We start from the raw sequence: 23,847 nt of genomic DNA on the forward strand, positions 1-23,847 counted from the left end.
CATGTTTCTTTCTCCCCTGCTACGTCCTGCACCCCGCAGAGATGGCTATTCCAAGCTCCCAAGGTTTTTCTTGAGGTTTTAAACTCGGGTCGGTTTTGGGTTCCCGGGCCGGGGGGACAGATGTTCTTTTAGTCTATTACTATGGACCGCGGTAGTAAAGAGCGCGTCTATCGGACCGTCCCGCCACCCCCCCCCCCCCCCCCCCCCCTCCCGGCTCGACCCAACCCGGACGGCCCGAAGATTCGATTAAACGTGGAATCTCTGCCGCTGACAATGTGAGGAAGGAAACTCTGAAAGCATGCAGGCATGTGAGAGAGGGATATCTGTACGATGATCTCAGCTACACCCCCAGTAATGGCTTCCACAGACGGGGCCGTGTCACGACGTGTACCTATTGTTTACTTCCGAGTACCTATTGTCCACCCGCCGCGTGGAGGTGGGCGGAGGCACAGGGACGCCACGGACAGCTGTGTGCTCTGGGGCAGAGGTCAAAGGCTTCGAGGGTGAGAATAGATCCAGCCGCTGTCTCCCCTCTCGCTCTTCTGCGCTCCTGCTGGGTTCTGAACTGAACGGATTTACTCATCTATTCGTCGTCGCCCCCCCAGCCCCATTAGCTGTTTTTAATTAAAAAAAATATTTAACCTTTATTTAACCAGGCAGGTCAACAAATTCGTATTTACAGTGACTCACGAGAGGACTAAAGGGCCTCTCGAAGGGTAGGAAATAAAACAAGGTAAAGATAGAACAGAGACAGACATGCACACATCACAGAGGGAAGGGAAGTAATTAAAACACACATCAAACAAACAATCAAATACAAATTACAAGGTATGTAATACAGGAAGCAGCACAGACACATTACAGTTAACCCTTTCACTGCCACACGGCAGCCCGTTAACCCTTTCACTGTGACACTACAGAAGGTTAGCCCTTTACTATCACACAACCGACGGCGATGCTCCAACATTAGCAGAATAACATTTGCGGAGCTAATGATGCTAATGACGGAGCATCGCCGTCGGTTGTGTGATAGTAAAGGGCTAACCTGTCGTGTGGCAGTGAAGGCTGGGTGACAGTTGCAGGTGTGTGTGTAAGAAACTCTGCGATAGAGTCCTTAAAAGTAGTGAGGGGGGATACATTTGTCCATTTTCCAAAGTCTTTTGCATCTCGTTCCAACTGCTGGGAGCAGCGAATTGGAAGGAGGCTTTGCCCGGAGGAAGTGTTTAAACACGGGGAACATGGCGGGGCGAGGAAGCCTCTGTTCCTCCCAGGGTGAAGAGGTTGTTCGCTCTAAGATGAGGAACGCTACAGTCCCTGCATAATATCTGGTCAGTTACTTTAGCTGGGTGAGAGAGACTCACTCACACACTTACTCCACGAGAGGCAGCCAGACGGATTTAATTCCACACAGGTTCAGGAGTTCTATGGGGCAAAACTCGTTTTTGTATACGGCAGGAGTTCTATGGAACCAATTACCCACCTCTTGCAAAGCTCTAGCTACAGAAAGAGGCTTTAAGACCACTTAAAAAAAACGTGGTTGGCGTCTGCCTCTATGGCAGTGGTTCCCAAAGTGATTTTTTTTATTTATTTATTTATTTTATTTTATTTTATTTTTATTTATATGATTCAGGCTACTGAATTTAGAAGCAGGCCAGGCCGCGTGAATACTTTCGACAACAAATGTTTGTTTCTGCGTTCGAGTTTTGCGCTCTGATTGGCCAGGTCATGTGACATGTGTGCCAATCGTGGGACAGCAAGTTCTGCGCCTATTTCCGGGTGGAACAGCCTGCAAACTACCTGGCGTTCTATCGCCATGCTCTAAGACAAACTCTAACCTTAACCAACTTCGAAAGAGCGCCTAAGCTTAACCAGTGTAGAAACTCGCGGTCCCACGATTGGCGCACATATCACATGACCAGAAATGCGCGGGCCAATCAGAGACGCGGAAACAAACATTTGTTGTCGAAAGTATTCAGGCGGCCAGGCCAGTGTTTCTAGTTGCAGTGGCGCAATAGTTAGATAACCTAGGTGGGGAACAACCAGGAGATCACTGCAACTCACACAAGTTGGAGAACTATCTCTCTCTCTCTCTTGCTCACACACACACACACACACACACACACACACACACACACACACACACACACACACACACACACACACACACACACACACACGCACACACACACACACACACATACACACACACACGCACACACACACACACACACACACACACACACACACACGCACACACACACACACACACACACACACACACACACACACACACACACACACACACACACACACACACACACACACACACACACACACACACAAAGGGAGCCGCAGAATCTACTTTGCATTTGATATATTGCAAATATATGCCATCACACACACTGGCATTTAAAGGGTTAGAATTATAAAATGAATATGTGGTGTTATGATCAGGGCTGAAGTTGAATAAAAGATTGTATTCTTTTCAATCTGACATTACGAAAAAGGGTAAGGGACCCCCAGACCCCCTGTTTAAAAAGTGGCCTGACTGGGGCTATATTTTGCACTATATTTCCTGGCCTGAATCATTTCCCCAGTCCGGCCCGCGTCTATACTTTCCACAAGCCAGTTGTCCTTCCGCGTTGCTCTGATTGGCCACTGACCGCCCCTGCCTACGCTAGTTATGAGCGTAGCGTAGAAATAATAATAATGCGAGAGCGAGCGGAGAGGGGGAGAGCGGAGAGCGAGCCTCGCACACACGCACTTTGAAATGGGTATCACAGTAGTACGCCCTACTGTAGAACATGACATATTAGCATGACATCTGATTTATTAATGCCAATACTAAAGATTCACGCAATTGGCACAAGTGTAAATCATGGATTAGTCACTCAGTTTTAACATCCGCCGATTTAGCTCAACTTGTTCGTCTCCTGGCTGTGGAGCCTATGGTCACAGGTTCAAATCACTCTTAGTTCAATATTTTTTTTTTTTTTTTTTTACGTTTAATTAATTTATCCACTCTGGTTGGATGGGGTGTATGTATATGTATGTATTGTGCTGTATAATGACAATACATTTGAATCGAATCTCATTTTGAAATCGCTACGCTGCCTATGGACACGACAGTGGCAGACAGCTTCGGAGGTGATTGCATTGCACCATGGTGATCCACTCAACAGGTAGCGATTTCAAAATGAGATTCGATTCAAATGTATTGTCATTATACAGCACAATACATACATATACATACGCACCATCCAACCAGAGTGGATAAATGAATTAAACGTAAACGTTTTTTTTTTCTTCAAAAACCTGCTCATCAGGAGCAATTAGGGGGTTAAGTGTCTTGCTCAAGGACACTTCGACACGCTGCCCGGGAGGAGCGGGAATCAAACCGGGAACCTTCCGATCACCCCCACGGTCTTTTAGGCCGACTATTACGTACCTTATACTTATACTACTGCCTATCTCGCTAATCTGTCTCCACTACTATGCACTCAAGGATGAATTAAGGAGAGGGTTGATTAAGTGACCTTGATGTCAGAGGCCTGGTTTGGCATTTGGCCAGGAGCACCAGGGAACCCTCCACCCTTCACAACAGACCCCCCGTTACCTCTGTTCCAGGAGCATCAGGGAACCCTCCACCCTTCACAACAGACCCCCCCCAGGAGCATCAGGGAACCCTCCACCCTTCACAACAGACCCCCCGTTACCTCTGGTCCACGTATTATCCTCCTGATTAACCTCTAATACAATAGAATAGAATGGAAATCCTTTAATAATCCCGAGGGAAATCCGGCACTACAGATCGCAGACCTTTGCCGCATGTCTTCCCCCGTTCTTCCTCTCTGCCGGACATGTCCAGTAAAGCCAATAAAAATCTACCAAAAACATAATCTAAAAAAAAAAAAAAAAAAAAAATATATATATATATATATATATATATAATATAAAAAAGAAGAATAAAATAGAATACAGAATCAAATGCGGCCCCGGGATATACATCATTTCTAATTCTAACGGTTAACTCTCAGTTCAGTGATATCTACACTGTGTTAATGCCGCTAGAGGTGCTTGTTCGTTCCACTGTATGGACTCATTAGTTGTGTTCCCTAAAATGTAAAGTGTCAAGTCACGTCAAATGTATTTATAAAGCACCTTTCATACACAGAGACAATCCAAAGTGCTGTACACACAAAACAATAAAAAGGAGAAGGCACAGTATAAAAAATAATGATTCTCTGGAATTAAAAAGGAATATTCATAATAATAATAATATATATAAAAGGAACACAGAAGGGTACAGTATAAAAGCGGTGCATTCTCACGAATAGATTGACGATGCATTAAAACAAACAAAACAAAAGAATAAAGTGCAAAAAAGAGTGCAGTGGTTTAGCAGCAGTTAAAAGCAGAAAAAACATAAGCGTTTTTTAGCCTAATCTTAAAAAATTGGGGCAGAGTTGGGGGCAGATCTAAGATCTCCTGGCAGTTCAAATGTGTGGCATAGTAGAAGAATGTGGCTTCACCAACATGTTTTGTTCTGGTCCTATAGGAACAGTTAGCAGACCAGTCCCCGGTGACCGGAGACGTCTAGACTAGGGTTCATAGTGTAGAGAAGCAACTCAGAGATGTGTTACCCAATGGACCTGTCTCAAACCCTGCCCCTTTTCTTGATCCTCCAATCACAGCTGTCGCTTACCTCGGACAAACTTGGTTTGTCCGAGGTAAGCGACAGTTGTGATTGGAGGATCAAGAAAAGGGGCAGGGTTTTGAGACAGGTCCATTGGTCTCTGGTTTGATGAAATGAAAGTCAGCCATTTCCATGTAAAGTAGATTTATTTTTGTGCTGAAACATATCTTAACCCTTTTTTCACTACCACACTACCAAATGGTTAACCCTTTCACTGCAACAATACAGAAGGTTAACCCTTTCACTGCCACGCGACAAAAAGGGTTAACCCTTTCACTACCACACTATACAGAAGGTTATAACCTTTCACTACCAAAGTGAAAGGGTTAAAGCCATGCTCGAGAGGCAGGGGGGGGTGGTTTCTAATGTTGCGTCAACTTCCATATCAGAGATCGAAAACAGCGGGTCTGAACTTTGTCACATACGAGTTTTTATCTCTGAACGGACGTCCCCCATACCCCCCCCCCCCTGCTCCCTGACCCACCCCCCTGCTCCCTGACCCACCCCCCTGCTCCCTGACCCACCCCCCTGCTCCCTGACCCACCCCCCTGCTCCCTGACCCACCCCCCTGCTCCCTGACCCACCCCCCTGCTCCCTGACCCACCCCCCTGCTCCCTGACCCACCCCCCTGCTCCCTGACCCACCCCCCTGCTCCCTGACCCACCCCCCTGCTCCCTGACCCACCCCCCTGCTCCCTGACCCACCCCCCTGCTCCCTGACCCACCCCCCTGCTCCCTGACCCACCCCCCTGCTCCCTGACCCACCCCCCTGCTCCCTGACCCACCCCCCTGCTCCCTGACCCACCCCCCTGCTCCCATACCCACCCCCCTGCTCCCTGACCCACCCCCCTGCTCCCTGACCCACCCCCCTGCTCCCTGACCCACCCCCCTGCTCCCTGACCCACCCCCCTGCTCCCTGACCCACCCCCCTGCTCCCTGACCCACCCCCCTGCTCCCTGACCCACCCCCCTGCTCCCTGACCCACCCCCCTGCTCCCTGACCCACCCCCCTGCTCCCTGACCCACCCCCCTGCTCCCTGACCCACCCCCCTGCTCCCTGACCCACCCCCCTGCTCCCATACCCACCCCCCTGCTCCCTGACCCACCCCCCTGCTCCCTGACCCACCCCCCTGCTCCCTGACCCACCCCCCTGCTCCCTGACCCACCGCCCCATACCCACCCCCCTGCTCCCTGACCCACCGCACTGCTGCTTTTAAGGAAGTGGTTTTATGTTCATATGATGAAGTGACGATGAGCTGTTGAGCAACAACACTGTCTTGCTCAGTATAGCAGTGACTTATGTCCCTCTCCCTCTGCCACCTTTCCCCCAATTTTCCCCCTTCTCTCCTCCTGTCCTCGCCCCAACCCCACACCTCCCCTCTCCTCCTCTTCTCTCCTCCTCTCCTCTTCGCTCCTCCCTCCCTCTCCTCTTCTCTCTCCTCTTCTCTCCTCCTTCCCTCTTCTCCTCTTCTCTCCTCTTCTCTCCTCCTTCCCTCTCCTCCTCTTCTCTCCTCCTCTCCTCTCCTCTCCTCTTCTCCTCTTCTCTCCTCATCTCCTCTCCTCCTCCTCTCCTCCTCTTCTCTCCTCTCCTCACCCTCTCCTCTCCTCACCCTCTCCTCCTCCTCTCCTCCTCCTCCTCTCCTCTTCTCTCCTCCTCTCCTCTCCTCCTCTTCTCTCCTCTCCTCACCCTCTCCTCCTCTCCTCACCCTCTCCTCTCCTCCTCTCCTCTTCTCTCCTCCTCCTCTCCTCTCCTCCACTTCTCTCCTCTCCTCACCCTCTCCTCACCTATCCTCTCCTCCTCCTCTCCTCCTCCTCTCCTCACCCTCTCTACTCCTCACCTCTCCTCACCTCTCCTCTCCTCCTCCTCTTCTCTCCTCTCCTCTCCTCCTCTCCTCTTCTCTCCTCACCCTCTCCTCTCCTCCCCTCCTCTCCTCTCATCTCCTCTTCTCTCCTCTCCTCTCCCTCTTCCTCTCCTCCTCTCCTCTCCTCTCTCTTCTCTCCTCCTCCTCTCCTCCTCTCCTCTCCCTCTTCTTCTCTCCTCTCCTCTCCTCCTTCTCTCTTCTCCTCTCCTCCTCCTCTCCTCTCCTCTCCTCTCCTCCTCTCCTTCTCCAGGTGCACCTGTGGTGGCCTCCTTCCCTCATTTCTACCTCGGAGACAAGAAGTATGTCGACGCCATCGACGGCCTGTCCCCCAAGAGAGAGCACCACCAGACCTACCTGGACCTCAACCCGGTAACTCTTGCACACCTACCGCATAACACCTCAGAAAAACCGCAACAGTGATGCATTCACCGGCAGGGGGGTAGGTGCGCAAAGGTTACTATACCTCAGCGTAGGAAGGTCCGATCAACTCAGGGTTTGTCTCTTACGTGTTCAGGAGACTCAGGCGCATGAAGACGTTATCATGGTCATGTCTCTAGTACCCAGACAAACTGACGTACGAGCGAATCTATGAAGGGAAGCAAAATATGGCAGGAGACTTATTTAGCAAAAACTCCATACCTTCAGGAGGTGATAATAATAACTAATAAGCTACAAAACCAAAAGGTCTATCATATCAAAACATAATCTAGGGCTGTATAGGAATAATAAAGTCACATCTAGAATTTGCCCACCCAGATGGTACCAAAAAAGTGTTTGGCCCAAGGACTATCTAGGTGACTTTGTGAATAAGGGCCCTGGTGGAGCTGCATAAAGATATACTGTGGTGCCCTCTGGTGTTAGACATGCGGAAGTGCATACGTGCACCAACTGAATAAACTCACCTCACCTCACATCACAAACAATTATAGATTTTATTGGGTCCACTCCTTACCCATTGTTAGAAGTCTTCATTTGACATACAACACTGAGAGACTTAATTGACCTAACAAACTGAGGCAAATTTAAACATGGCACAGAGAACAGACAATAATCATAATTGACCCAAAAAGGTTGAGAACCACTGGATGGTTTCTCCACAATATGAAGTAAGCAAGGTCACCGCTGTGTCATTTTCCCGCAGATTCCTTGTTGTACTTGGCTGCAATAACCGGTGTCCCTCTACCAGGGGTGTAAAGTACTTGAGTAATTGTACTTTGTTACAATACTTAAGTACTGTTTTTGGGGATTTGTACTTTACTCGAGTATTATTAGGTTTGTATACTTTTACTTTTTTTTTTTACTTTTACTCAATTACATTTCAGAGAAAAAAAAACATACTCCTCACATTTAAAATGCAGACCTACAAAGTACAAATCTCGCAGGTCCAACCATTTTAATTAGTATATTTGTTTTCTCTGGCCGAACTAACGTTAACGTTATTAATCCTGCGGCCGCACTAAAAATAAGTCACTCAAATCCCCATCAATGGAAAATTAACCTGCCTGATTGGTCCTTGTGCGAGACTAGAAAGCAGGGATCTTTGATTAAACACCTGCTATCAGAATGATAGAAAGTCATAATTTTTTTTGTAGTTTTACTTTAAGTACATTTAAAGGTAGAAACTTTTTTATTTTTACTCAAGTGTGTTTTTAGCCAGATACTCTGACTTTTACTTGAGGACGATTTTGAGACGGTACCCATACTTTCACTTAAGTATAATTTCTGGGTACTTTTTACACCCCTGCCCTCTACACACTGTTTGTTGATATTTGGTGGCGTCAGATTTGAGAAGTGGGAGAAGAGAATAGAGAGTAGTATTAATGACATGAATGAGCGGAGCAACCGAGGAGAGGATGTCTTTTCATTTCACACCATTTTTTATTCATGATTTCTTCCCCTTGTCCCCAGACGACCGGTGTCCCCGTACGTGCCAACAAGAGAGCACAGATCAATATCCTGATTGGCAAAATGGCCGGGTTCTCGTGAGTATCTCTGTCCACACAGACACACAACGCTTGGTCTCAACAGTGCTATATATACTGCATATTTACATTCATATTTGTATATTTACGGCACATATATATACATATATGTCTGAATATACCTGCATATAATCCTTCTATTTATATATCTTATATCTGTAGATACTATATCTGTACCTTACCTACTCTTACTAGTTACACTGCTGGCCATAGTGTCTTTATACCTGTATTACATATTAATACTACAACTCTGTACATACATCTGATTAGCACTACGGCCAGTAGTACTAATTTATATATTTTAGACGCAGTTTAAACTCCTGTACATTGTATATTACTATTGCACTTTACTGTTACATTTGCACTCTGATTGGATGCCAAACTTATTTCCGTTGCACTGCACTTGTGCTGTATGATGACAATACATTTTAATCTAATCGAATCTGATCTAAATGTCATGTTTAGATTACTGTATGTTATGTGATACTGTATCACAGAGACCAGTAGCTTGCTAGCGTAGCTGCATATATGTCTTTAAAGCAGAAACGAGACAAAGGTATACTGTTTGCCAATCTTTGACTAAAATGATTCAGTATATGATTTTCCTGTATGTTCTTCTTGTCGTTTTACAGAGTGACCTACGGCATAAACACCACTGTCTTCCCTGTAATGTTCATAAATGAGGTAAGAAGCTTTGTATCAGAAAGATTGTTTCACAACACAATTTTTACTAAACGGTAACGAGTCTGGGCGACTCACTAAGGTGCCACAGCGGGAGGTCTGTGCTGCTCAGCGTCCACCAGAGTTTGAAGAAAATAGGCATTATATTATTAACCCTTTCACTGCCACACTACCAAACGGTTAACCCTTTCACTGCGACAATAATAATAATAATAATAATACATACATTTTGTACAGCGCTTTTCCGAATGTTCAAAGACACTTTACAGAAAAAATTAACAATACAGTTTTAGTAGAATAAATGAAAATAAAAAAAATTATATAAAAGGTGAGAGAGGAAGGAGTTCAAGGCTTGAAGGCAAGGGTAAAGAAAATACAGAAGATTAGCCCTTTCACTGCCACACGACAAAGGGTTAACCCTTTCACGACCACGCTACAGAAGGTTAACCCTCTCACTACCACACTACAGACGGTTAACCCTTTCACTACCACACTACAGACGGTTAACCCTTTCACTGCCACACTACAGACGGTTAACCCTTTCACTACCACACTACAGACGGTTAACCATTTTTATCTTTTAGATGAGGCTAAGCTAACTGTTTTTATCTTTCAGATAACGCTAAGCTAACTGTTTTTATCTTTCAGATAACGCTAAGCTAACTGTTTTTATCTTTCAGATAACGCTAAGCTAACTGTTTTTATCTTTCAGATAACGCTAAGCTATAACTGTTTTTATCTTTCAGATAACGCTAAGCTAACTGTTTTTATCTTTCAGATAACACTAAGCTATAATTGTTTTTATCTTTCAGATAACGCTAAGCTATAACTGTTTTTATCTTTCAGATAACGCTAAGCTAACTGTTTTAATCTTTTAGATAACGCTTAGCTAGCTTCCAACACAACAACGCTTCCGCGGTCACACTCTCATGCTCCACAGCTGACCAGTGTTGTTCTCCTGCAACAACTCACACCTCGCGGGATCTCAGAGTGAGATTTCAGTTCCAGTGGCACAAACAAGCACTTTTGGTGATGAAAAAAATACAGGGCACCCTCAAAAATAGAATAGAATAGAATAGAAATACTTTAATCACTGTAAACGTCAAATCACGTTCCATTTGTACTGCAATATGGTGAATAAAGTAATCTGAATCTGAATCTGAACAATAAGCCTATAAGAATAAAATACGGTCCGGGATATACGTTTCCTATGTTACATTCTAATATAAAATATACAGTAAAAATATACAGAACTATACAGTAAGTGTAAAATTGTACAATGTTGTTTTAAAAGTAAAAGTCCAGGGCCCTCATTCATCAACGTGTCTTACGCACAGATTTGTGCTTACCCTGTGCGTACGATCATTTCTAAGCAAAGAGTGGGATTCATCAATTTCAACTTGAACTTGACTTTGTGCTTATGTCTACGCACAGCTCTGAGCACACTTAGCTGACGCCCAGTGGTAGAATATCGTTACTACGCACAAGCGCTCCTCAGTACATGCATTCGTTCCAACGCGGAAATAAAGACACTGGCGCGTGTTCTGTATGACCCCCGTAATTCATTATAGTTCATTGTGAAATAGCGATATTAGTGTAATTATTGTCAAAACCCTAAATAGCATGTGGAATAGGTCTTTCTCTCCGAATGAATGCAGGTTTATATATATAGCGTTATGGGGTGCACTGACTGCGCTCGCAGGAACTGTTTTCAGAGATAGCATCAGATAGGGATGAATGAGGGGCAGTCTAATTGCAGAGAGAACATAATATTAACTAGAGTACACTACCCGAGACACCTCCTTCATTTGTACCGCAATTTGGGACCCAAATTGGAGCTATGAGCTTAAAAGCTTTTCCGTGCTTATTTGAGAAGGTCCAGCTGCAGAGCCGGAGAGACAGACAGCAGAGAGACAGACAGACAGACAGATAGACACTGTTCCACAGTGTGTGTGTGACCACTAGTCTCCTAGTAGAGACCCCCCCCCTCTGGACCACCTCCCAGTATAAAGACCCCCCCCCCCCCCTCTGGACCACCTCCTAGTAGAGACAAGTTTTCTGAAATTTATGTTTATATATGCAAATGAGGCACTTCTCCATTAAATATGTGGACATTTATGGATGCAATAAGGCAAAATGAAGTAAAATGAACAACTAAATGTGTGTTATTGACGTTTTATTGTCACTAGTTTCATAGAAGACATGTTTAGGAAGCAAAATATAACAAAATCTCAAAATCAACAAAAAAAGTATATTTGCCTATTCACCTGCAGTGTCTCGCCTTAATCCTCATCTTCGTCTTCTTCCTAGAGAAGTTTGTACTAGGAGGTGGTCACACACACCACCACTAGAGAGTCCAGCTCCACCACCGCTAGAGAGTCCAGCTCCACCACCACTAGAGAGTCCAGCTCCACCACCACTAGAGAGTCCAGCTCCACCACCACTAGAGAGTCCAGCTCCACCACCGCTAGAGAGTCCAGCTCCACCACCACTAGAGAGTCCAGCTCCACCACCACTAGAGAGTCCAGCTCCACCACCACTAGAGAGTCCAGCTCCACCACCACTAGAGAGTCCAGCTCCACCACCACTAGAGAGTCCAGCTCCACCACCACTAGAGAGTCCAGCTCCATCACCGCTAGAGAGTCCAGCTCCACCACCACTAGAGAGTCCAGCTCCACCACCACTAGAGAGTCCAGCTCCACCACCACTAGAGAGTCCAGCTCCACCACCACTAGAGAGTCCAGCTCCATCACCGCTAGAGAGTCCAGCTCCACCACCACTAGAGAGTCCAGCTCCACCACCACTAGAGAGTCCAGCTCCACCACCACTAGAGAGTCCAGCTCCACCACCACTAGAGAGTCCAGCTCCACCACCACTAGAGAGTCCAGCTCCACCACCACTAGAGAGTTCAGCTCCACCACCACTAGAGAGTCCAGCTCCACCACCACTAGAGAGTCCAGCTCCACCACCACTAGAGAGTCCAGCTCCACCACCACCACTAGAGAGTCCAGCTCCACCACCGCTAGAGAGTCCAGCTCCACCACCACTAGAGAGTCCAGCTCCACCACCACCACTAGAGAGTCCAGCTCCACCACCACTAGAGAGTCCAGCTCTACCACCACCACTAGAGAGTCCAGCTCCACCACCACTAGAGAGTCCAGCTCCACCACCACCACTAGAGAGTCCAGCTCCACCACCACTAGAGAGTCCAGCTCTACCACCACTAGAGAGTCCAGCTCTACCACCACTAGAGAGTCCAGCTCCACCACCGCTAGAGAGTCCAGCTCCACCACCACTAGAGAGTCCAGCTCCACCACCACTAGAGAGTCCAGCTCCATCACCGCTAGAGAGTCCAGCTCCACCACCACTAGAGAGTCCAGCTCCACCACCACTAGAGAGTCCAGCTCCATCACCGCTAGAGAGTCCAGCTCCATCACCGCTAGAGAGTCCAGCTCCACCACCACTAGAGAGTCCAGCTCCACCACCACTAGAGAGTCCAGCTCCACCACAAATCAAATCAAATCAAATGTATTTATAGGGCCCGACAACACACGTTAATGTCTTCATGGGCCGTACAGATCTTCTTTAAACAAGTCAAGAAGAAAACATAACAATAAGTCAAGAACAGAACAAGAACACCATAAGGTGCAAACATTTTTAGATGGATGCAAATAAATGAAAGAATGCAAGCACTCCCAGACATACCCCACGCGAAGGTAAGGAAAAACTCACTAAAACCTAACAATAGGGAAAAAAAGCTCCACAGGCAGTGTGAAAAAAAGCTCCACAGGCAGTGTGGAGGAGAGAAACCTTAGAAGGGCCATTCAAGGGGGGATCTCCCTTCTTAGATGTTGGTGATAGTAGTGTTGCAGACGGACAGTTGGTAAGCATGCACTCATGTGTGTAGTGGAACACAGATGAGTGCATGCAATAGCAACTGTACATTTTGAAAAATTAAAGATAGAGCTAATAGCGATAGCAACTGAACATTTTGAAAGATTAAAGATAGAGCTGATAGCAATCTATTTGAGGCACAGGGGCGGCGCAAAGAGGGTCACGTCCTCCCCGTCTTAGTCAAGGGACATTTAACACTCCGGTCGTTGCTCAGGGACAGCCGGAGACAGGGAGATAGAGAGTCCAGCTCCACCACCACTAGAGAGTCCAGCTCCACCACCACCACTAGAGAGTCCAGCTCCACCACCACTAGAGAGTCCAGCTCCACCACCACTAGAGAGTCCAGCTCCACCACCACTAGAGAGTCCAGCTCCACCACCACTAGAGAGTCCAGCTCCACCACCACTAGAGAGTCCAACTCCACCACCACTAGAGAGTCCAGCTCCACCACCACTAGAGAGTCCAGCTCCACCACCACTAGAGAGTCCAGCTCCACCACCACTAGAGAGTCCAGCTCCACCACCGCTAGAGAGTCCAGCTCCACCACCGCTAGAGAGTCCAGCTCCACCACCACTAGAGAGTCCAGCTCCACCACCGCTAGAGAGTCCAGCTCCACCACCACTAGAGAGTCCAGCTCCACCACCACTAGAGAGTCCAGCTCCACCACTACTAGAGAGTCCAGCTCCACCACCACTAGAGAGTCCAGCTCCACCACCACTAGAGAGTCCAGCTCCACCACCACTAGAGAGTCCAGCTCCACCACCACTAGAGAGTCCAGCTCCACCACCACTAGAGAGTCCAGCTCCACCACCACTAGAGAGTCCAGCTCCACCACCACTAGAGAGTCCAGCTCCACCACCACTAGAGAGTCCAGCTCCACCACCGCTAGAGAGTCCAGCTCCACCACCGCTAGAGAGTCCAGCTCCACCACCACTAGAGAGTCCAGCTCCACCACTGCTAGAGAGTCCAGCTCCACCACCACTAGAGAGTCCAGCTCCACCACCACTAGAGAGTCCAGCTCCACCACCACTAGAGAGTCCAGCTCCACCACCACCACTAGAGAGTCCAGCTCCACCACCACTAGAGAGTCCAGCTCCACCACCGCTAGAGAGTCCAGCTCCACCACCACTAGAGAGTCCAGCTCCACCACCACCACTAGAGAGTCCAGCTCCACCACCACTAGAGAGTCCAGCTCCATCACCGCTAGAGAGTCCAGCTCCACCACCACTAGAGAGTCCAGCTCCACCACCACTAGAGAGTCCAGCTCCACCACCGCTAGAGAGTCCAGCTCCACCACCACTAGAGAGTCCAGCTCCACCACCACTAGAGAGTCCAGCTCCACCACCACTAGAGAGTCCAGCTCCACCACCACTAGAGAGTCCAGCTCCACCACCACTAGAGAGTCCAGCTCCACCACCACTAGAGAGTCCAGCTCCACCACCACTAGAGAGTCCAGCTCCACCACCACTAGAGAGTCCAGCTCCACCACCACTGGAGAGTCCAGCTCCACCACCACTAGAGAGTCCAGCTCCACCACCACCACTAGAGAGTCCAGCTCCACCCCGACCACTGGAGTTGAGTATAGACACACAGCGTCCTCCAGTAACGTGTTGTTATTCTCTCCCCCAGAGCGTGGTGATCGACGACGCCTCCGTGCAGAGGCTCCAGAGGCTGCTCTTCATGGTGGCGCTGGCCTCCAACTTCCCCCTCATCATCGTGGGCCTGGGCGCCATCCTGCTCGTCGTCTTCATTGTGCTCCTGGTCCGCGCCCGCACGCAGGGGGTATGGAAAACGGTGTGTGGAACAGACTTGCGTTTTTATTAGTGTTCACTGCTCTTGCTACAGTAGGTCACGCTGCACACGTTATTATGGGATACTGAGTTGGCTATCTTCTCCCTCGTTGCCCATTTTGTCTTGTTTGAATTATGGGACTTAAAGGACCACACCAGTCTTTTTGTATTGACTGCATTATGGGACTTAAAGGACCACACCAGTCTTTTTGTATTGACTGCATTATGGGACTTAAAGGACCACACCAGTCTTTTTGTATTGACTGCATTATGGGACTTAAAGGACCACACCAGTCTTTTTGACATGTGGGTTCCAAGTCATTCTTGTCTCGTTACAAACATCAAGGCGCCATTTCTTTTTACATAATTATTTGGTCTTTATTTTCTAAACGGAAGAAAGTCACCACTCAACTAAAAAACGCCACGTTAACATCTTATGTGTCACTTGTTTTCTGAAAGGTTTTGTCATTGTGGACATTACAGGTTTTTATAATAATATTCAAAGACCAATTAAGAGAGACTTATAGAGAGAGAGGAAGAGAGAGAGAGAGTTAAAGGGAGAGTATAATGTATAATGAATCAGCAGGAAGGAAGGAACAAGAGAGAGAGAGAGAGAGAGAGAGAGAGAGAGAGAGAGGGAGAGAGAGAGAGAGAGAGAGAGAGAGAGAGAGAGAGAGAGAGAGAGAGAGAGAGAGAGAGAGAGAGAGAGAGAGAGCCCAAAGACACTAGGGGGAAATGGAGGGAGAGCGAGAGAGGAGTAAAATAATTTAAACATGAAACATGTTTTGGAACTATGTTTTTACAAAGTCCATCTGAGGAAGTATTCCTCGTCTTTCTGTTTAGACACCGTATTATTGTCAGATGTGGTGACTTCCATGTGGCGTTTGAGACACATTCTCAGATACAGTGGAATCCTATATGTGGTGAATCGGACTAAAATAACGTTGGTATTTCACCACTGAAACCATAGGCAGACATTGTATCTGAAAATGTATCTTAAAACACCACATGAACCCATGAAAGTCACCACATCTGACAAAAATACCACCCTAATACCTGTAGTGCATTTATTTAGAACTCTAACACTGCCAATTGTGTTAGTATGGACGGTCGGCCAAGCCGGAGGCACCACAGCTGGATTCAATCCCACTGTCTCTGTGGTGGTAGACAGACGCTTAGACCGCTGCGCCACCCGGCCGCCCCTGGTTAGGGTATTTCTAGCACAACAAAACAAACAAAACTAAGTAAGTAACAAAAGTAAGAAGTATGACTTCATTTTTGTATCAAGGTCAAGATTGACTTGGCATCCACATGTCAAAAACACTGGCAAACGATCACGTCATGCAAAGCTGCCACTAGCCTGCTGGTAGAACCCCCATTCCTTGACCTAATACATGTAACAAACGGCACAATGGAATGGTTACTAATAGGCAAACACGTGTGCCACTAACTATGTGCTTGTGACTTCCAAACCTAGGGATACTCTTGTTTGTTTTTATTTTGTGATATTAATTTGTCATGTAATTCATTGCGTTGCTTAACCCTTTCACTAACACACTACAGAAGGTTAACCCTTTGGTATAGTGTGGTAGTGAAAGGGTTAACTTCATACTAACAGTGCATGTGTTTTCCCTGTATGTTCCTGTGTAGAGCGAAGTCAAACGCATGGTATTTACCAAGGCTGTCTATACTGCTCCTGTAAGTCTGCACTGGTTTAATTTACATCTCTCATTCCATAATTATGTGTACAATCATTTGATTTTCACATTGCATGACATAACCATAGCCTGTTTTAATTAAAGGTTTTTATTTTATTTTATCAATAGAAAAATCACTTCCTCACTTCCATTTTGTTTTTGCTAACACTGGCTCCTGAGCTGTAAACGGTCTGTAATGTATCAGGGGATCTCCCTTCAATGAGATTATTTAATTTAATTTCAAACCTTTATTGAAAACTCGAAAGGCAACTGAGGGTTCCCTCATTTACAGTCACGTCGAGTGTACACACAGAAATAAGCACACACAAAAAAAGGGATATAAGATCACACAGCATATAAAGTCATAACAATAAGACAACAAGACGAGACAAAAGTAAGGATAACGAATCAATTAAAACACGTACAACTTGATAGACAAAGGTTGGAGATCAAGGTTTTAAACTCTGCGACAGAGGGGAGAATCTCGGAATCTCAGCACTGTTGGAGTTCATTCCATGAGCTGGAGGGGCATCATAGAGAAATGCAGATTTACCCTGTTCAGAGCAAACTACTTAAGGACCAGCCAGTCACTAGAAGGGGTTCCATAGGTTCCAACATTCTTCACCAATAATGATGTAGTATAAGGAGATAGCTTACCAATAATGATGTAGTGTAAGGAGATAGCTTACCAATAATGATGTAGTATAAGGAGATAGCTTACCAATAATGATGTAGTATAAGGAGATAGCTTACCAATAATGATGTAGTATAAGGAGATAGCTTACCAATAATGATGTAGTATAAGGAGGTATCTTACCAATAATGATGTAGTATAAGGAGGTATCTTACCAATAATGATGTAGTATAAAGAGGTATCTTACCAATAATGATGTAGTATAAGGAGGTAGCTTACCAATAATGATGTAGTATAAGGAGGTAGCTTACCAATAATGATGTAGTATAAGGAGGTAGCTTACCAATAATGATGTAGTATAAGGACGTAGCTTACCAATAATGATGTAGTATAAGGAGGTAGCTTACCAATAATGATGTAGTGTAAGGAGGTATCTTACCAATAATGATGTAGTATAAGGAGGTAGCTTACCAATAATGATGTAGTATAAGGAGGTATCTTACCAATAATGATGTAGTATAAGAAGGTATCTTACCAATAATGATGTAGTATAAGGAGGTAGCTTACCAATAATGATGTAGTATAAGGAGGTATCTTACCAATAATGATGTAGTATAAGGAGGTAGCTTACCAATAATGATGTAGTATAAGGAGGTAGCTTACCAATAATGATGTAGTATAAGGAGGTAGCTTACAAGTAAGGGCCTTACAAATTAACAAATACCAGTGTTTGTTGTGCCTCTCCATCAAAGAGGACTAAGCAACCTTCTCATTAAGGACACTAGTGATGAATCTGAGGGCAGAGTGATACACAGAGTCCAGGGACTTAAAGGTTGAGGCCACAGCATTTAAAATATCACCATAGTCCAAGACTGATAAGAAAACTGCTTCGACAACTCCATCAGGTTCTGTTTCTGTGTCTGTCGCAACTTGTTGTCCACATGGAATTTAAATGTAAATTTCTCATTGGGCCACACACCAAGATATTTATATTCAGTGACTCTCTCAATGGTAGAACCACTTATGGTAGCCATGTGTAAACCATCATATTAAATGTTTTGGCTCTAGAAAACAGCATCAATTATAGTTTTACTAGCATTAAGAACCGATTTAAGTTTAATAAGAGCTTCCTGGAGGATAATAAAGGAAAGTTGTAAGTTCTCAATGGCCAATTGTACAGATTCAGCAATACAATACACAGTATCACCTGTGTACAGATGGGCCATTCAGCAAAGACACAATATCATTAATATAAACAGTGAAGAGGACAGGACCTAGAATTAAACCCTGTGGCACACCTTTAGTTATTGGGCGTAACCCGACCTTTCACACTGACGTCTCCCTGACAGATCATCTTGGAACCAATCACATGCATTTCTATCCAAAGGATAGCTGAATTATTGAATAGTAGGCTCTCAAAGGAATACTCCTGATATTAAATTAGATTCACTTTATTGTCATTACACAGTACAAGATAGTGCAACGAGATTGTGTACGTTCAATCAGGATGTGACAATCAACAGTCAGTTGCAATATAAGACACATATAAATAAAACTGTACAGTAAAGTGCAATGGTTAGCACAATGTGCAATGGTGAGAATACAAAATAATAATTAAAAGAATCATTAAAATAATAAAGTCTACATAAGCTATGGCAGGTACACAGGTATACAGTGAGGTGCAGTGGGCTAAGTAGAGTTTTGATTCAGAAGTCTGACAGCTGAGGGGAAGAAACTATTTGTGGTCCTGTTGGTTCTGCCTGGGAGGCTGCGGTAGCGTGCCCCAGAGCGAGTACCCCGCAGGCGGGTAGCGTGCCCCAGAGCGAGTACCCCGCAGGCGGGTAGCGTGCCCCATAGCGAGTACCCCGCAGGCGGGTGAACAGTCCACGGTTGGGGTGAGAAGCGTCTCTGATGATGTTCCGTGCTCTCCGTGAGCACCGCTTCTCATTCCAAAGGGAAGTTCAATTTGACACAACCTAACTATAAATGATTTTACGTTCTTTTATTTATTTTTTATATAATAGTATATAACAAAGACATTTATCACCCGCTTAAACTGGTATCTCGCCCCCCCCCCCCCCCCCCCCCCACAGACGACCACTAAAGAGGAGACGTCGTACTCCCCGGTCAGCGGCAAGGAGAACGGCGAGAAGGACGACAACGGAACCTACATCGGCTTGACCCCTACTACGACCCCGCAGGACTCCTGAGTGACAGGGGTGGGACGGGGCGGGCGGGCGGGGCCGGGCGGGGTTAGGGTGGTAAAGAATTCTGAGGGTCGGGAAATATCGTCTGTAGAAAAATCGTGAAAGAAAACCCTGTCCGTAATTAGAAATATGGAGGTTGGGTTGGGTCTATACGTTTCGTGTTGGATGCACTCTGAGGGTGCGCGTTAGGGGAGGGAACATAATTTTGGACTAAAGCGGAGGAGGTACTGACCTCAGAGAGCTTACATACCTAGTGTACACAGGTGTTCGTCTCGGCGATCGACTGAGATACTAGATTGAGGACTAGGATTCGTTTGACGTCAGTCACTGGTCTCTGTGACTCTCTGGGCTCTTTTCAGTCAAGTCGGCCTTGTGCCGGAGCTCTAAGGAGGCTTGTAAAATAGACAAAGCGGCGTTCTATACGACTAGAGATCCAGAGGGGGAGTCATAGTGGTCCTATGCCAAACAGACCCTTGAAGACCCCAACAACTGGACATTTTGGGAGGATTCGATGTAACCTCGCCGTGCCTTCTGATTGACTGGAATATGGATTCCTTATGCCGTGTTTTTATAAATACTCAGACGCTCTCAGATATCAGCGAGTAAGAGGGATTATTGGGTGGTCTGGGGGACCAGGGCGATGCTGTCCATTGGATATGAGCTTTAGGTATCATACACCACTCTCAGGGGTCCTCTGCTGTTAGCAAACAACAGCACAGGAGAGCCAAACTTAAGACTACTCTTCTTTTGATAGGTGTCCCGTCGACACAGCTCAACTAAAATGTGGTTCAGATTTATAGTAACATTTCAGGGCTCTATTATCCTAAAAAATCTTATGGGCTCTATTTCCGTGCCAGGCGCAGACACTGGGCGCAGGTATATCGGCGATTATTATCGGTCGTGAGGCGAATTCCTTTCCCGCTTTGTGCCTGTTTGGTCGTGTTGGTCGCTCGACATGAAGTCACGCCTGCACCTCCTCCGCCTGCTCAGACCTCGTGTCTACGTGCGGACGCTGAGGCTGACTGTTGTCGTGACGGTAGCTCAGGGCCAGGGTGCATACTGTAGGAACATCTGGCCAGATATTCCCACATGTTTTTAATGGATGTTAGGCTATGCATTCCACCCCCGCTTTTAAGTAGATCCCTTCAACCGATTTCCAACCGAATACGACATTTCAATCTGTTGATCACAACCAGCTCTATAAGCTTTAAACGTGCGGGGCCCAGAATCAGTCAATGCTCATCGTTGGTGACTGACAGGGGTCCCGTTACTTATTCAACTAAACTGACTGAATGCAAACAAACCAAAATAAGATCAACTTGAACAGAAGACTAGACTTATTGCGATTGTGCAGGAATCGAATCTAATAATTAACAAGTGTATACAGTGTGTTTTCTCAATCTATTAAATGTTACTTGTCCTTTCGGACAAGTTATGTTTTGGTAGGTTTTTATTGATTTCCCGGTAGAGAGAGAGAGAGAGAGAGAGAGAGAGAGAGAGAGAGAGAGAGAGAGAGAGAGAGGAGGAATGGGAGATAGACCAGGGAAGACAATTCGGCAAGGATCACCGGGTCCGGGAGTCGAACCCGTGTCGGCCGTGTTGCACCGTAGTGCTGTGTGCGGTGCACCGCACGGGCGCCCCCGTTTTCTCAAACTATTAAAGCCACGATGTTTTGATAATATAATTGAACAAACACGTGCGTGCTCCCACAAGTGGAGCGTGAGTACTCCTCCTTACTCCTCCTTACTTAGTATATTCCTCCTACTCCAGCCTCTTTGACCAATGCGTGCCGTGCTTGTATTCTCTATAGTCAACAAATTACCAAACATAAATGGGACACACCCACGTGCACCCAGCACCCTGCACCCAGCACCAGCACCCATGCATGGGTCCAGATTCACGGAAATATGGCCCTAAGTATACATTTCAAAGGCTTGTTGTCTTTTTTTGTTGTTGTTCATGCACTGTTTTAAGAGGTATATAACTGTGTTTATCAGTGTTACTGGATATATATGTAATACCGCGAATGAAATGCCTATGCATTATGGCATATTGTTGTATATACAATATAATACATTTTGAACCGCTTTACATTCCTCCATATGTATGATGAGGATGCATATCACACAGACCGCTGTATATTTACACATTTTCAACTTGTAAAGTACTCCCGTGCATTTGTAAATCTTACGTAGAGAAGGTGGAGTGACAGAGAGACGTCCAGTAGGGCCTTAGCATAACTTTTCTACTGTGCCAATAACGAGCGTAGATTTTGTATCCCTCATTTCAACCCCTGAAGATTTGAAGCTTGGAAGATTTACAGCACTGACTGCATATGTGTTAACGGTAAACTCATTCTATCATTGCACGGTGCCCTACTTTACTTGTCCGAAAGTAATTGCACGTATTATTGTTTTTTTTCTTTCAATCATAATTTCACAGAAATAGCTCTTGAATTTCTTTTTTTTCTTTATTTTGTATGTCGGTTTAAACATGTAAAGTTGCGTGAATTGCGCTGCTGATGAATGCCATAACCTCCGCTATTGTTTTGAGGTTTGGAGCGAAAACCACTTGCAGAGAAGCATCGGGGGTTCAAACCTGTGTGGTCTCTGCTGTCATTAGTTCGCACTTCGCAACAGGAGTGGGGCTACTGGGAAAGTGTCATTGGAAAATGTTCAGATGTAGTTTGTGATGAACCGATTCTTCTGCCTTAAAAGTGTTTTGAGAGAAGGAACAACTATTAGTTATTACTATTACTAGTTTTTCTTTCTTAACTATGTAAAGATGTTGTCCTATAGCTACCCGGCTGAAACAGAAACAGATTCGACTGATCATTGTACAGCCATGAAGTTTGGTTCATTTGGACCGTGAGATGCCTGCTTGAATAGTAACCCATTGTGTAATAGCGCTGATGGCTTCTATATTATCAACTTGAATGACGATGAAAGTATTTGATTTCATATCGGTGGATTTCTCGAATGAAGTCATTTAAAGGGCGAATCGAAACGACGCTTTCGTAATATCGTTTGAAAAGCGAAAGAAAACACACCTGTTATTTGAGAATCGAGAGAAACGCCTTTGAATGGACTGATCTGGAATTCCATTGAGACTAGACCCTGTGTGGACCGGCCCGGCTATATGAGCTGAGGGGCAGTGGTGGCTGGTGAAGATGATTCGAGGTGAGGCGGTGCCATATTCAATCAGTTTCAGTAACTACACAACAGTATTATATCGAGGCTGAGACTCACTTTTTCTACTGCCGGTAGAACATCACGTACGAATTGGAAGAGCCGCTAAACCCTTTCGAGAAGCCTTGTGGTCCGGGCTTGAACTTTCCATAAATGTGTCCATATGAATCAATTCAGTTAAGATCCAACACTGTCTCAATGTATCTTGTGATTATTATCAATTTCCGATGACGACAACAACTATTATCCTGTCTCGTCTTGACTCCGTCCATCATTGTTGTCGTCATCAGTCCGCGCACCCCCCGACACACCACCTGACTCTGCTTGGGGCGCTAGAGAAATCGCCCATCAGGCATCACATTTGAAGACGCTGATTGGCAACATTTTGTTGCTAGGTGCATTTATGTTGCCCTGTGCATTTTTCAATTGGCTGCGTTGCACGCTGACGGCCAGTCAGTGGGTGCGATATTTCTAGCGCCCCAGAAGAGAGAGGGGATGAACAGGACACACGAACAATGATTTATATTTGATATATTACACGTTATTGTGCATTTTAAACACAAACATACTTAACATTTGTAATTATTATTTATTTTTAAAATGTTTATTATATTTTTAGCGGTCGAAATCTACTCTTATAGAAAAATCCAAAATGACTTTCCACCAGAGGGAGCGGCGCCCTATAGCGTCCCTCTATGGACCAGCCGCCACTGCTGAGGGGTCATGTGCAGGTCGCTGGCAGGTGTCTCCATGCTGTCGGGGGCCGGGGGGGCCACCTCTCCGTGACTCGCGCTACAGAGCTCAGGATGAGCGGGTTTCAAACCCGCCAAGGAGCTGTGAGAAGCTTTTGGCTTTTTGTTTTGGTTTTTACTGTGATCAAACATTTCGATTTTAGCTTTTTGTCTTTGATATTATTTGTTTTAAATGAAGTCTGTGCCTCAATGACTAAACGAAATGAAGGTGGTCAACAGTCATTGTTTGGTTGAATGTATTCTATTTGTTTTATAGACAAATAATAATGAAGGTGAATGTTTTTTGTGTGTGGAACAACTACAGTATTAGGCTGTGTTCACACTGCAGGCCTTAGCGCTCAATTCTGATTTATTGCTCAGGTCCAATTTCTTTGTTTGGCTGTTAACATTATTTGTAATATAATGTGATTATTTTTTTTTTTATCCAAAACCGCATGCGCAAATGAACAATAACAAAGATGGAAGT

At 45.7% G+C, this 23,847-nt stretch overlaps 1 protein-coding gene across 1 annotated transcript in view; it reads left to right on the forward strand.

Moving 5' to 3' along the window:
- Positions 1 to 19,454, forward strand: part of LOC311238371 (lysosome membrane protein 2-like) — a 55,262-nt gene extending 35,808 nt beyond the window's left edge. Inside the window, exons 6-11 of the mRNA XM_084326404.1 lie at positions 6,807 to 6,925; positions 8,465 to 8,538; positions 9,171 to 9,222; positions 14,743 to 14,907; positions 16,554 to 16,601; positions 19,328 to 19,454. Coding sequence (XP_084182530.1) covers positions 6,807 to 6,925; positions 8,465 to 8,538; positions 9,171 to 9,222; positions 14,743 to 14,907; positions 16,554 to 16,601; positions 19,328 to 19,444 — 575 coding nt within the window. The 3' untranslated portion in view covers positions 19,445 to 19,454. The remainder of the gene's footprint in view (positions 1 to 6,806; positions 6,926 to 8,464; positions 8,539 to 9,170; positions 9,223 to 14,742; positions 14,908 to 16,553; positions 16,602 to 19,327) is intronic.
- The last annotated feature ends 4,393 nt before the right edge of the window (positions 19,455 to 23,847 follow it).

Source organism: Notolepis coatsorum, assembly GCF_963971535.1.
Source record: "Notolepis coatsorum genome assembly, chromosome: 12".
Taxonomy (NCBI): domain Eukaryota; kingdom Metazoa; phylum Chordata; class Actinopteri; order Aulopiformes; family Paralepididae; genus Notolepis; species Notolepis coatsorum.